This window comes from Wyeomyia smithii, chromosome 2 (genome assembly GCF_029784165.1).
Source record: "Wyeomyia smithii strain HCP4-BCI-WySm-NY-G18 chromosome 2, ASM2978416v1, whole genome shotgun sequence".
In the NCBI taxonomy this organism is placed as follows: domain Eukaryota; kingdom Metazoa; phylum Arthropoda; class Insecta; order Diptera; family Culicidae; genus Wyeomyia; species Wyeomyia smithii.
In genome coordinates this window covers 74,149,517-74,165,230 of record NC_073695.1, presented here as the reverse complement: position 1 = coordinate 74,165,230, position 15,714 = coordinate 74,149,517, and the positions used below count along the sequence as shown (strand labels likewise).

General features: G+C 38.0%; 1 protein-coding gene across 2 annotated transcripts in view; it reads left to right on the top strand.

The window, feature by feature from the left end:
• LOC129724517 (tetraspanin-9) overlaps nucleotides 1-15,714 on the top strand; it is a 41,769-nt gene that overhangs the window by 25,259 nt on the left and 796 nt on the right. For both annotated transcript variants that reach the window (XM_055679477.1, XM_055679478.1), the window contains exons 2-6: nucleotides 12,908-12,974; nucleotides 13,063-13,254; nucleotides 13,342-13,536; nucleotides 15,328-15,482; nucleotides 15,542-15,656. In XM_055679477.1, coding sequence (XP_055535452.1) covers nucleotides 12,912-12,974; nucleotides 13,063-13,254; nucleotides 13,342-13,536; nucleotides 15,328-15,482; nucleotides 15,542-15,656 — 720 coding nt within the window. In that variant the 5' untranslated portion in view covers nucleotides 12,908-12,911. The remainder of the gene's footprint in view (nucleotides 1-12,907; nucleotides 12,975-13,062; nucleotides 13,255-13,341; nucleotides 13,537-15,327; nucleotides 15,483-15,541; nucleotides 15,657-15,714) is intronic.

The following is a 15,714-nucleotide window of genomic DNA, read 5'->3' as shown; positions in this document are numbered from 1 at the left end:
ACACCTTGATGTTTTTCTTTAGTTTTAAGCATTATAAAAATGAAAATTCATATGATTGTTACATTGTGTTGCTGGAAAAATTCAATTGTGAGCCGTCCGTCAGACATTCAATCAGTTTGGGGTGAATAGCTGTTTCTACAAGCATCGTAGCGCCTTACGGTCTTCAGAAGAGTTTTTTCCAGGAAAATTTCCTACAAATATCATGTATCGATATATTTTTAGGACCCAACTGAGAATTTCTAGAGAATAAGTTTTAAAAAAAGTGAATTTTCCCATATAAAATCGTATGAAAACTTTAAAAATCGGGCGCAAATCGGGCGTTTCACCGATCGATCTGAAAAGTTACACAGTTGTTATGGGACCCATAAGGAACACGAAAAGTGCATGGGAGCTAACATTTATTTTTTGTCCCACCCTAATGTACATGTCCGTTGAGCTGTTGGCCTTATGTTAAATTAAACTATGAAATTAAGGCTATGAAATAAAAATATTGAAAATGAAAAATCAATCGTGTATCGGTTTCATTGTCATTGCGTTGTATCGTTAGAGAATTTACTAAGGAAACGTTCTTTATATAAAAACGTTTTTCAAGTGGGATATAAGTGTTTTACTCTGTGAATCTTTTTGAAATTAATGAAAAAGGTAAGTTTTTGTCATTTTCGAGCTGTATATTGTCTGGTAAATAGTGTAAATAGTATATATTCAACAAAAACTGTGCCGTACGGATTTTTTTTCTTCTTGTTTCCAGCATATAATGGAAGAAAACAAGTATAAATATACGACAAGCAATTCCGAAGAAGCTGTGACTGAGGTGCGCAAGGGAAAGTCGTACCGGGAAGCTTCGAGAGGATCCGGCGATCTGGTTACTACGACAAAGGGTGCCGAAACGAGACGCTACAAAAATTGCACTATTTCAGCTGATATAAAAAATTAAAAAGCCGTGTGAAACTTTAGGAACCAATTGATCCTCAAAATATATTTATTCGTAAATTTGAATAAATCATAAATAAAAGATGTTCATTTGTGTACTTCTATATCTATACGGACTTTGATTCATTGCTGTATGGAATTTGATCCAGTCTATATTGCGTGTGTGCGGATTTCGATTCAAAAGTGTACGGGTTTTGATTCAGACAAAAAACTGTGTACGGATTTCGATTCAAAACATATTTTATTTAAACATGATTTTTTTTCAAGTTTCGGAGTGATTTTAATCATTTTGCTTGGAAATAGTGATTAAATATAAGTAGACCTATAAGTAAACATGTCAGTTTAAAGCAATATGTGATTTTTTGATTTTATATTGACCGTCGAACATTATCATGTGCTTAGGTGTACGGATTTCGATCCAGCACGGTATAAAAATTTTATCTTCATAACAATCAGTCATTTTTTTAAAGAAAATCACTCAATTTTTGAATAAAGACACAGCTTTTTACTGTTTCAAAAAATTCAACGCGAAGTTTTGTCTGGTGTGAACTTTCGCCCCGTGTGAATATTTGCCCCACACTACTCTATTGTAATGGAATGCGCAGTTATATTTCTTTTAACAGGTCTTTTATACTAGCCTATATAGGGCTCCTGTATTGGCACCATGAACAATTTCGTCGTGCTAAACCTAATTTGCTATACTTTTTATATAAGTCGAACTTTCAAGACTATTCGCATAATCTTACTGCACGAAAACGTTGGCGGAACTGATCTAGGGAATCATTTTCAATTCATCTAGACTGTTCACCCAAGTGCAAGATTGGGATCATTTTTGTAACAGTCATTATTCAAAAAAAACCTAAACTAATCCACCTAGCGGTCAGACCCAGCCTTTCTCATTCAAACTTTTATTTGTAAAAATAGATTTACATGAACGCTTCAATCCAATAAATGTATGTCACTCTTTAGGTTCTAAAATATTGATGTTGTAATCTATACATATAAAAATGTAGTCCGGTCTGTCTGTCTGATTGATCCATATAGGCTCGAAAACTACCGAACCGATCGACGTGAAAATTTGTATGTAGGGGTTATTGGTCTCGATAAAGGTTCCTATGATAGTTTGAGACCCCTCCCTCTTCTGGAAAAGAGGGGTCCAATACAATTGAAACATACATTTCTGCACATCTCAAGAACAAACCAAGCAAATGAAACCGAATTTGGCATGTGGATGTTTTAAAGGGTAATAAATATGTCCATAATGGTTCGACGCCCCTCCCTTTTATGGAAGCACATGTTTCTGCACAAATTTCTGCACATCTCGCGAACTAATCAACTAAATGGAACCATATTTGACAGGTGAATGTTTTTAGTGGTAACTATTGTTTTTGGCACATTTTGCATGTGTAGGATAAGTACAACGATACACCGTGCCCCAGTGCTGAGTCGAGAAAATTTCCAGTTCAAAAATATCCTCGACATCGCTAACCACAGAGCCACGGGGACCACAAGAAAGATACACAGGAGCTAAATTCGACCACAGATACCATTTTGAATGCTAATATGGCGGCTTCCGGCTACGGAAAACCAGCGGCAAACGACCAAATACCACCCAATATGGGTATTTTCGGAATCGTAATGATGCACTGGAGCCACAAATCGACTTCAGACACCATTATGAATTGTAGGATGGCAACTTGTGGTTTCTGGAAAACAGCCAAAAATGGCCGATTTCCGTCTAACATGAGTATCTCAGGATTAAGAATGATACACAGCAGCTGAAATCGAAAATGATCAAATTGCACCCAATATGGGTGTTTTTTCAACCAGAATGACGCTCAGAGGCCAGAAATTATATTAAATACCATTTTGAAATCCAAGATGGCGAATTCCGGTTTGTGAAAAACAGCCTAAAATAACCAAATACCATCCAGTATGAGTATCTTTGGAACCAAAATGATGCAATGAGCTAACAATTGACCTCAGGCACCATTTTGAATCGCTAAATGGCAACTTATAGGAAACAGTCGAAAATGACCAAATAATACTCAACATGGATATTTCCGTAATCGAGATGATGCATAGAAACCAAACATTGACCCTTGACACCATTTGGAATTTTAAGACGACCACTGTTAGTTTCTGGAAAACAATCAAAATAACTAAATACCTCCCGATATGGGTATTTCCGGTGTTAGATTGATGCCAGAAAATTTGCTGAAAATGACCGAATACCACCCAATATGAATATATTCAGAATTAGGGCGATGTACAGAAGCCAAAAGTCGAGGATGTTGTCATTTCGATAAAACCAATAAAACCGATAAACCAAACGATTTGTCTTTTGACTTTGATCATATCCTATGACCGATTCGTCGTGCATTTGCAGACTTTGAACACATCGCAAGGAATCAATGACTTTGGAACGTTTGAATAGTACAAAACCACATTTAAATTATGCTGAGGCCACATAAATATATCAATCAAAGCAGGTATAGTTTTAAATAGTCTTTGAATTTCTTTTCTTTCCATAACTTTTGAGCCACATATCAAATTGTTATGAAGTTTGTTATTTGTAAGTTTAAGAGATGACTCGTTCGTATGATACTAGTTATGTTCAAATAAGTCATGTGAAATAATAGACTTTCATTGTTTTATTAACAATTTAATACATAACGGTGGCTTAAGTTCAATTTTAATCAAATGAAATGGGAACGTATAGGGCAGCCACACTTTGAAACCACGTGTTCAATCATAATTCATCAGTTAACCCTTAACTATCCCGCTCATCTGATAATAATATTGATCAAATCGGTTGTGCAGTTTTTGAGATAATGAAGCTTCGTGATTTTCACATTTTAGTACTTTACAGACGAAGTTACAGTCCGATTACAGTAAAATTCAATAGGGTGTTACGAGGCAGCTAGACTTATTAGTTGACACTAATTTTGTGGAAATCGGGTCAGCCATCTCTGAGAAATATGAGGGAGTCCAAGTAGTCTTTGGAATATGTTCCTTTTCATAGCTGGATTTCACATTTTTAAACATAACAGGCAAAGTAATAGTTCGATTGCAAAACAAATCAATAGGGTCTTATGGGGTAACTAAACCTTCCATTTGACACTGATTTTATGAAAATCGGCTCAGCCATCTCTGAGAAACATGAGTGAGATTAAGTAGTCTTCAAAACACGTTTCTAGTCATGACTTTTGAACCACAAGTTTAATCTTTATGAAATTCAACAGTTAAGGGTTTTTCAGGTAGCCCGTTCATTTGAAATCAATTTGTTCAAATCGGTTGTGTAGTTTTTGAGATAATGATGTTTCATGATTTTTACATTTTGAAACATAACCTCTAAACTAAAAATCCGATTACAATGAAATTTAATAGGGTCTTATGGGACAAAGAGACCTTTCATTTGCAATTAATTTCATGAAAATCGGTGCAGCCATCTCTGAGAAAAGTGAGTGAGAATAAAAATCTGCACATACACACACACACAAAGACACACACACACACACACACACACACACATACACACACATACCGAAAATGCTCAGCTCGTCGAGCTGAGTCGAGTGATATATGCCATTCGGCCCTTTGGAGCACTTTTATACTTTCGGTTTTGCAAGTGATTGCTATACCTTTCTAGGAGAAAGGCAAAAACGAAAGACACGGATGTAAATAATGAAATGACGAAAGCAAATATGCATTTAGCTTTTATGTGTCACGTTCCATCGCACCTTTCTTCCGGGTATGCATTCTTGAATTCAAGAAAAAAAAAACGAGTGTCAAGAATGAACATTAAATTATGATAGTTAAAATTCGTATGCTGCCGGCCGCTACCAAACACCCACGTTGTTATCTTGCGTATCGATGGAAGAGACCACTCGGCGATAGCCGCCACTCACATAACGGTATCCCCCGGCGGGGCGGTGGTTGCGGTTAGCCAGCCCCCCCCCCCCTGCTCGTGGGTCATAAAAGTACTGCCTGGTAGATTTCAGCGGCGGCGCGCAGCGTAACACTTTTATTCTTCGGCCGTTTCTGTTGTTGTGTTTATTTCTTCTTAACGATTTTTCCGCTTTGCTTTGCGAGGCGGTGGTAAAACAATAAGAATACACGTACGGTGTGATGGGTGTATGATGATGGATTTATGTTTTGCCTGTTTTGAGCTTTATTTTCGCGTCTTCTTCGCACTCTTTCTCTGGTGGCTGCCGCTTTGCGGGTCCCAAAGTAACTTAGCCCACAAAAGGAGCGCGTGGAAACAATGAAGAACTGAGGAAAATCATAAATAATAAAGACAAAAATGTACGCTAGTCTCATCAACGATGTTGCCAACTACTGTGTACTGGAGGAGCATTGTTCTAGCTTATTTTTGGTATCTTACAGAGTACCGTTTGATGAAAAGGTCGTGCTCCTCAACACGCAGTAACGATTCGTGATGCAACACTCACCGGAGTTCTTGCTTTATTTTCTCCTCTTCAGTTCAGTGGTCCATTTTGATTTAATTTTGTTTTCGTTTTTCTTTTTCCCATCATCTTGGTAGGCACGATTAATGATGATGAGTTCCAATTGTTGTTTTTTCGCCTATTTTTGAGCTATGTACAGTTTGCTGGGCTTGGCAATGTTGCAAGTTGTAACATCAATTAATTCGAATTACGCAAGGTGATTTATTTGATGCCACTAGTACTACTAAAATGCATTTGTTTGTTGTTATTCTGAATCCAAGAAAATTTGTCGTGAGATTTTTGGGACGAGCGATCATTCAATGTTTGTAGATATTATTTGTGGAAAGTAAAGAGCGCAGTAAATTATGCAATGAGGCAGACCACAGTAACTAACGCTTATTCATCATGTCAGTGAAAAGATTATGTTTATAAAAAACGGTTCGATTCTTTCTTATAGTTTCCATCTAAAGTAAACTCATTGTAGCGGTCCTCTTTTATTTCGATGCCACATTTATAGTGCTGCGAGTCAAGTCCTCCGTAACAGTCGTTTGTTTTCAACTGTACCTCTCTATTCGAATGGAATAGCTTATTAGAGAGTCTCATTTTCAACTGGCAAAACAGGAAATAGTCGTTCGGGACTTATTATTTTAATTTATCGGTCATATCACGGGCAGAATGAGAAATAGCTTTATCTTGGTGATGGAGCACTTTTTTCTCCGTGATTCTAGTTTCGATTCGATCGGATCGAATATTGATTTTATATCAATTCCATAGCAGTTTGTTGATTGTGGCCTTTCGGGTCGCTTCGAACGACTGGAACCAGGCAAAAACCACTTTACTCACTACCGGTCTCATGTTTTAGCCATTTATTGCTGCAAAAAATTCTTTATTTTGCGCGTAATCAATGCTAGATTCTCTGGCGAATGTTGAATATGTTGGTCTTTTTGGCCAATTGTTAGGAAACGTGACACCCATTGCGCGCACAGCTTCTTCGCGTGTAAATATTCTTGAGTGATAAGATGAGTGTTGTGTTTGGAATAGAAAATGACTTCTTTCTGCTGTATTCATCATCGTCGGTCCTACCAATTTTAAGGCATTTTTATCTTTGTTCGATATATAATAGGAATGAAAAGACTATGAAAAATCGGTGAAACGAACAATTAACAAAATTATTGCAAAATTAATTTCTTATTGAGCGTCTTAGTTGAATGGATAAACCGACCCAATATTTTAGGTCGGTTTTACGCAAAACGCGCTACTACGGATCAAATCTTCCCTCTCCATCAGATTCTTCAGAATTGTCGGGAGTACAATGTGCATATACATCTCATCTTCATGAACTCTGTAGCAGGGTATGATTCTCTGATGCCTGAAGGGCATTGGGCAGAAGTTTCTCGCGACAGAATGGTTGTCTTTTGTAGCTGGTCCCGATTGATTTATACAGATTTCAAGATGCTCGTGCTAATTGATGGAGAGCTTGTTGGCTGCAAGCTTGTGTCCCAATTCGGTGCTACATGGTGATGAAACCAGTGACCGTTTCGAAATAAGTATTGTATACCTGGTATTTACATGGACGTTGTGGAACCATGAAATGGTTGTCTTGCTAGGCGGTCGGCATGCTCATTTCCACCGATTCCGCAGTCATCGGGTTCCCAAAGTAGTATAACTTTGTTGAGTCGGGAAAGCTCTTTGATTGTTGTTCAACACTTCCTGACTAGTCTGGAAACATATTTGGCATGCCGTGGCAGACTTTCTCATGCCTATAGTTGCGCTTTAGACATTTAAACATATTAAGCAGCTTCCATGGCTGCAGTCGGTGTTGTGCCCAAGGCAGTGGCAATTGAAAGACAGGTCAGTCGTTGAATTTTGTTAAGTTTTGCCTGAGTTGTCATATTTATCTTAGGCCACCATACGAGGGCTGCGTAGATTATAACCGAGCAATTGTGATATAAGTGCTAATTGTAATTTTAGTCCCCAAGTCTTGTCGAACAGTGAACTGCAAGCTCAAATCACTGAAGTCGCCTTCTTGATAGCGAATCTAATTAGGAAGTCCAGTTCAGCTTTTTGTCCAGGATGATTCCAAGGTATTTGGTTTCTTTGCTAGAGTTCAGTCTTACCCCATTCAGTAGCGGAGGATGATTTAATGCGTTCTTTGCTTTGTACATAGTATAATGACTGTTTAAATGGAGTTAATGTTCAGCCCTTTTTCTAAGAACCACTGGGAAGTTGTGTGGAGAGCCGTTTGTACAACATATTTTCCCCGAACAACAGGGACTATGTCATCAACATAACCAATAGCTTCGCAGCTAAGTTGCGATAGCATGTTAAGTAGAACATCTACCACCAGTTACCATAGCAGGAGAGAGAACTCCTTCCTGAGGTTTCCCCTTTGATTGCATCTACTGTAACAGACGAATCTTTCAATGCAACTGTGATTTTGAAAGCATAGCTTAGATCCATCCCTGCCATCTGTCCGGAATATGTCCCAGAAGGGAGCTAGCTCGAAAAAAAATGATGAGTTTGGACATAACGACCCCATCCGATAACGTTTGTATGTATTGATAAAATGGACAAAAAATGCTGATTTTCTATGGGTTTACCTTTACACGGACTGACGAAACGACCCAGTATCAATCATTGTAATCCATGAGTCAACAGAATAAAACGACAGCTCTATCAGTCGAACTCTAACCGTGATGGCGAAAACAGGAAGTTACTCCGTTCAGAAGTGTGTGCGTTTAAACACGGTACCCCACCGCGTCGAAAACGAACATCGTGCGGCACTTTGTGGACGCCGAATACGCCAGTTCCGGCATCAACTTCACTTTTGGAAAACAATAAGAGCATCGAAAGAAAGCCCGGTTCCGGACGGCCGATGATCCTGAGCGACTAGAAGCTTCAAAGGATGCTGAAGAGGAAGCCCGAGGGTAAAGTAACTACATCGCTGCGTGCGTCGCACAGTGGGACGAAATCAAAAATAGTAAGACATTGATGTTTGTGACGAAACGCATGGTTTTAGCGTTTCGATGTCTTCAAGAAAGTTTCACAGCTTTATTAGTACTTTATTTTGACGATAAATTTTTTTCATTAGGGGGTTGTACACCAAAATAAAAAAAAATAACTTTTTTATTTCTTGATGAACTTGGTAACTTGCTTGTGACACATTGTAGAACTAGCTATTACGACCAAGTTTGTAGAACATTGGGATATTCTATAACTGAACCTGACAAATTTATAGGGTATTAAAGTAAAGCACCCCCTTAAAATGTGTTTTTGCGTGATAACGCTCGTATCTTAATTTTGCCATTGCTCAAGTGTTCTACAAACTTCAAACTAAGATTAATTGTCACATTTTTTTAGAAGAAAGTGTATCGTTATCTCTTAATTTGGAGGAGTCAGGTCTGTTTTTGCACTTTTATGGCACAATTTTTGAGAGAACATATCTTGTGGAAAGGCAGATGTTGGCAGCTACTTTTAGTTTCATTTTATTTGGATACTTACTCCCTCCAATTGTGTATGTATATCGTACTGGAATTGTTCGGGAACTAAGTTGCAACTTTTTTGGATTTTTATTATTTTTTAATCAACTTTTTTTTTTAAATCGGACAACCAGTGCCCGTAAATGAGTAAGCCATGGACGTTTGGTGATTTAACAGGTGCTCGGAAATTTTAGCGAAGTGTTGAAGTGTGTATTATTTTGGTGTACAACCCCCTTAATGAAAAAATTTATCGTCAAAATAAAGTACTAATAAAGCTGTGAAACTTTCTATAAGACATCAAAACGCTAAAACCATGCGTTTCGTCACAAACACCAATGTCCTACTATTTTTGATTTCGTCCCACTGTGCGTCGGTGCAATCGACAGTGAAACAGTACCTGCCGAACATGGACATACATGTCAGGAAGAGGCAGCCCGGTCCGCTGGTCTTGGAGCTGAAGTAACGCGATGTGGTAGTGGTGATGTACGACGAGATCTTTCTCACCCTGGATGGTAACGACTGGCAGGGCACTTCGTATTTTACTTTCCCCACGAAGGAAGGGAACTCCGAGGTGGAGTTCATTTCACACACCAAGTTTCTCAAAAAGGTGCTGCTGTGGCTTACAATCAGCAAAAAGGGGATATTAAAGCCGTGAACGGAAAAAATTATAGTACGAAGTGCCTGCCAGAAGTTACGTCTTTTATCGAGGAATACTATAAGAACCAAGACGCGGTATTCTGGCCGAACGTGAGAATTTCAGAGCAAACTTTAAGCCTAAGATCTACTACAACAAGGGGCCATCCACATACCACGTGGACAGGTTTTGAACGACATTGACCCCCCGTGGACAACTGCTCATAGAAATTCTACAAATTTTGTATGGACCGTTTGACATCACACCCCCCCCCCAAGGTTGTCCACGTGGTATGTGGATGACCCCCAATTTTTTCACAAAAACTGGGAAAGAATTGATAAATTAAACGAAAACATGCTTACGCGTATGTTTTCGTCCGCCATGACGAATGTTTCGGTTAACTGCCGGAAGGCCGCTCGCAAGGGTGTGAATTTTTTTGCAATATTATTACCTTTCATGGGAAATTTATCAAACTCAACTATCTGTCTTAGCTGTGTTATCGCCATCCGAAAGAATCCTTCATTAATGCAAACGTAACTTTGAAAGAAGATTGGTACAATGCCATCCGGTTCCTCTTTCCTAAAAAAGTTTCAATTGGTTTTCGATGTCAAATCTAATATGTCTATGGTCCAGTTTGGGTTCACCAGAGACATATCAGTTTTCGACAGAGACAGATCGCAGATTTCTTGTCTAAAAGCATTTGTGAAAGCTGGTTCGTTCCCTACATTGCATACATTCACGTTGATGGAGGTAAGGAATTTAAGCAGGTACTCACCTCGTGTGTTGACATTCATTTGATAAAAAATGTGAGTTCTTATAATATTGAAGAAAAAATGCAGGTTGAGAGAGAAAGTAACCTAAATTAATGAGTATTATGTAACAAAACGGGATTAGAAAAACAAGTGTTTAAAATGCTCACGTCGTTCACTCTCAACACGGATTGCGTTGTAATAGAGATACAATTGCCAGAGAATATTGAGGAGAGAGATTAGGAAAGAAAAATGTGAAAGAGAAGTGTTTTCTTGCTATCATTAGCGATACTACTCAGCGTGCAACGCACATGCTACTGAAATCAATCGCTGCGTAGTTTGGTCAATGGTCAATTCGAGAATAACATTAGAATTGTTATTTATCGCAGCACATAAACAGTAGGGTGCCAATGAAAATCGGTTTTTTTCGAATTTCATTTTTTCGTTAACAATCCGTCGTCACCATAAAGTGTTGCTACTAAACACATTGTTTCCCGTGGAAGAACCAACGATGACCACATGGTAGCGAAAAAAGCAGGCAACAAGGAAAAAAGAAGCGATGAAGTTTATAAAGTCAAGAATTAAAAGGCTAGAAAAGAACAGGGAGAAAAATCAGAAAAGAGAATTGTTCCTTTTCGGGGTTTCAGAAGGCTAGGTTTTAGTAGAATTTGTTAAATAGGCAATTTCTGTGATTTTTTTTATCGTGCATAACAGTGAAACTTTGACCGTATCGAGACTTTACATCCCGAAGTATCTTTAAGCTAAAAAATTGCACGGGGAGATTTTTTGAAAAGATGAAGCTTTTGAACTGGTAAACGAAATTCTAAGGTTCAATTTTTCCCATACATTCCATTGGCCCTCAAATAAACAGCAATGCAGAACCCTACTGTTGAAAAAAATCAAAGATCCAAGGCTTCAAAAGGATCAAACCTACCTTGGATACGACACAAGATCTTGGTGCCGTGGACATTTATTTATTCGTCGTTGTTTCAATTTTCCTTATTTGGGGTGACTTTGATCAGTTTCAATTTTGAATAGTTTTGAAACCTTTTTGAACAAAAAATGTTAGATAATGGTTTGATAACATGTTTAAAGACGCTTCCCGTTCTCCTTGACTGTTTTTACTGCGGATGATAGTCCTGTCCTTGCATTTAGCCGCGGTATGTACTGCGAGGCACGTAAACGTTGGTCGCGAAAGTTGCTAGAAGTATTTTGTAAGTCAACAATCGTTGTAAATTTTTTGTGTTCAGAAAACGTATATGCAAGGCCTTTTCAACAACGGAAGTATCAATTGGCCAGTTCTTGTCTCTTACGTCCTATGCTCTAGCCAAGACAACATCCTGGCGTAGGGCAGGATGTTGTCTTGGCTTGAGCATAAAACTGGACTTTCTTAAAAAATATAAACTAATTAACATTAAATGTAATAAATTTGACTAAATTTTTTTCTGGTTGATTGAGAAAATTTAATAACGAATTCGGAAAACATGTCAATGAATACGAAATGTTCAATATTCGACTAGTATAAAGTGCTTTTTCTGGCACTTACTGAGAGTAAGAAATATAACGATCGAATTAATTTTAAAGTTTAGTCATCAAAACAATAAAAAATTTCAACCAATACAATATTGTTCAGACCTCGAATGACACAAGACTAAGATGTTATACTCAATTTTAGCAAAAGTAATCCGAAGCAGTGTTATTTCAACTATTCATGAAAAGAAAAACTGATCAATGTTACCCCGCTGATCAATGATATCCCGTTTTACGGTACTTGAAATCGTCAACAATAACACAAGTAAAAAAACCAGCGACACTTTATAGCTGGAAATCTGGCCTGCTTTGTCATTCATAGGACGTTTCGATCCAGAAGGTTACGCCGCCGCATGGAACCGATGATGTAGGTACAATATTTGGTGGAGTACAAACCGAAAGCGAGGAGAGGCGCTAGTAAGTGGACGCTGAAATAAAAGTGATACGGCCGCATACGGCAAAAAACAGTGCTCATTCACCAAGACAACGCTCAACTGTGTGTCCCTCAGCCCTATATACAAGAGATTGTCATCAAGTTATTAAAAATTGATAACATGCTTTGGTGCAAACGAAGAAAATCGCTTCAGGTCTTGATGCGAAATAGAAGATCAAAAATATAAATGGAAATTTTTTAATCGAACCAATTAACCTAAATGAAACCATCTTATCATGTCTGAGAGGGTTTCTGGAATCTGTTCGGATTTAACTACGTCGCTGGTAGACGGTCACAGCAAATGATACTTCAATCATACATATACGGTTGTTCCAGACAGAGACAATATTGTGGTTCAAAAAAACTATTTGGCGAGGTTCTCTAAAATTATGTCTGTTCAGTTCAGAGGGCTGACGATGTTTTTTTTTTCAAGCCCGAATCATACTTATCCATGTGAACTGCGAAAAGAGGGATATGTTCCGAGCGGAAGTTTTCATTATGAGCAATCGTTTATCTCTAAGTGGAAGATACAAATGAGTGTGTTAGTGCAAAATAATGGGGGGACAAACTCTTCGCGTTTGCACCAAACATTTGAAATACTTGTTTAACCGTCATATTATGTTTACTGTTCATATAGAAACATTTTCAACGATAAATATAGTAACGTTCCGTTACTGATAGTTGTATCTGAACTTTCTTTCCAGAACAATGGGTAACTCCGGCTACACATGCATACGGCGGACCTTTTGCTCGTTCAACATTCTCATATGGGTAAAGTTTTTCCGTTCAATACAAAACATGTAGCAACCGACGTTTTAATATTAAACCCCGCCAACATCAATTAATTTTCTCGCCGTAGATCTGCGGCAGTGGGTTCCTAGCGATCGGCGTTTGGCTCCGATTCGCGGCTCAGGGTTATGCCACCCTACTTCCGGACCATGCCGGTCTCAGTGCGGACTGCGTCTTCATCACCATCGGAGTGATTAGTTTCGTTATTGCGTTCTTCGGCTGCTGTGGCTCGTGGTTCCAGTCCAGGTGTTTCCTAATTATAGTGAGTAATGACTTTTCCCACCTCTCCGTATCGGTTCGATCGGGTTGAGTGGAAATTGCGTAATGTTTTATTCTCCCTTCTATCCAGTATTTCACGCTGGTGGTGTTGCTCTTTTTGAGCGAGTTCCTGCTGGGATCGTTGGCGTTCGTTTTTCGCGGCGGCATCGGTCGAATGCTAGTCCACGAGCTCAAGTATGGCATCGAGAAGCACTACAATGTAACGGACCGGGGAGGGATGCTGGCGCCCTCGGTAGCGTCCATCTGGGACAAGCTGCAGGTGGAGGTGAGTTTTCCATAACTATTGAAGTAGCTAATGAAAAAGCGATAAATGGGAAATGATTGTGTTTTAGCTGAGTTAATTACAGCGATTGTAACTTCATGCTATTATGATGATGATTCAGTCGAAAAAAAAAAAGTTTCTTGTTCGAGCAAAATTATTAAATCATCCAATCACATTTCGAAACGTACGCGAGGCAAAAACATTTCGAAGACGGCTGACTTAGCTGGGTTAACTTTTTGTAATTGCGGTCAATATGGCCACTGGGCGGTAACTGCAGAGATATTATTACGACGGCCATAACCATTTTGTTCCAGTTTCAAACCGTTTTATGTTGGAGCATTTTCCCAGCATCCAAAATAAGCATTTTGTTTCTTCAGAAGTGAAACTATAATGAATCGCAGTTTTATCCAACGAGTTTAATTTACAATAAACGTGAATTATCGATGGTTAAATTTGTTTTTTTTTTCTCATAGTGACGATAAATACAATAATTGATTTCGAATATGATTCGATTGTTCATATTACCTATTTTAAATTATGATTTGACCATTGTTCTGGAAGCTCTTTATTTTTTTTTAGATTTGCTTCACATAGGTGCTTATTACGAGAGTCACTTCACGGTGAAATATATTTCACTCTCACGCTCACTTCACTTTTTTAGACCTATTCCCGATTCCACCTCAAGTGAGGTGACAAAAATCACCTCCGTGGAGTGAGATTGACAGTGAAGTGAAATTGAGAATAGGACAAGTGAAATGAGATTGTTTCCCAGCTAAAAAATCTCTATCGGCATCAAAAAAAATGTTTTTTCCGGTATCGAAAATTTCCTGAACTAAATTGCATTTTTTTAATCGGGCAAAAAAATTAAAATTTTACCGCTTTAGGGCACGGATCAAATTCTGATTCGTTTCGTTACTGAAGAATAAATCCAATATTTACCATTAGATCACAAATCAATCAACTTTAAGACTTATGGCATCTTCGTGGAATCATTTCACCGTTCAAAATGGTCGTGAAATAATTCCACGCGAAACGTTGCTTTTTCCGTTCTCACTTCACTGATATGACACTCATAATAACCCAGATTCCGCGGCAGATGTCACTTCGCGACGTTTTTCTCACTTACGTGAGTCCCGTAATAGGATTTTTTTCACTTCACTCTGATTTCACCATGAAGTGACTCCCGTAATAAGCACCATAATATCCTCGCGAAGATGAAAAAATATATTTTTTATGTTATGTGCTCAGGGGATCCATAAACACAACTCTATGCACAAGGCTGGGGTTGAGGTTTACCACTCCGTAAGATAGAAAAAATGCTTTGAATTTCTAAGTTTGTTAATAAAATGATCATAGTTAGAAATTGAACATTTTTAACGCATAAATTTGCATGTTCTCAAAAAATATGAATTTTGTTGAAAAAAAAAAAAATACATATAATTCAACGAGGTATAATCAAAAGTAAAAAGAAAATAAATTAATACAAAAACAAACTTAAAATAAGGCACATAATTTTACAATATACATAATACATAATTTTAAAAAATCTCAATAAAAACAGAGCGCGAAGAGTCAATTGCTATTTAAATTAACTTAAAATATTCTGACGCTGAATTAAATTGTATGAAATTTAGATTAAGTATAAATTAACAAAAAAAAATCTCCGAATTTTAACATGCAGAAATTCATATATGGGGCAAAAGGAAAACATAAACAAAAATAAATTTGTAAAACAATTCATATTTCATGCATAAAATATTTTAACTAAACATCGATCTCAAATATCCGTTTCAGTTACAATGCTGCGGTGTGACTTCTTATGAAGATTGGTACGATATCAGTGCTTGGCCAGGCGAACGGTGGGTACCACGATCCTGCTGTAGGCCACGCTATAATTCCCCTTACTTGGATGGATCTGGCGATGATCTGCAGAGCATAGATTGCCGAAAGTATGTAGTTTTCTGTTGATATTCGCTTTCAATAATTTTATTACCACTGATTATCTTAGAGCCGGAGATCCTTCCCTGCTGTGGGACAAGAGCTGCGGACAAATCTTGCAGATGTGGTTCGTCCAGCGACTTCACGTCGTTGGCACGGTAGGCCTAGTCATTGCGTTCCTGCAGGTTCACGAGCTTTAATTACTAATCTATTCCAAACAATAAAATGTTTATTTTTGTCGAT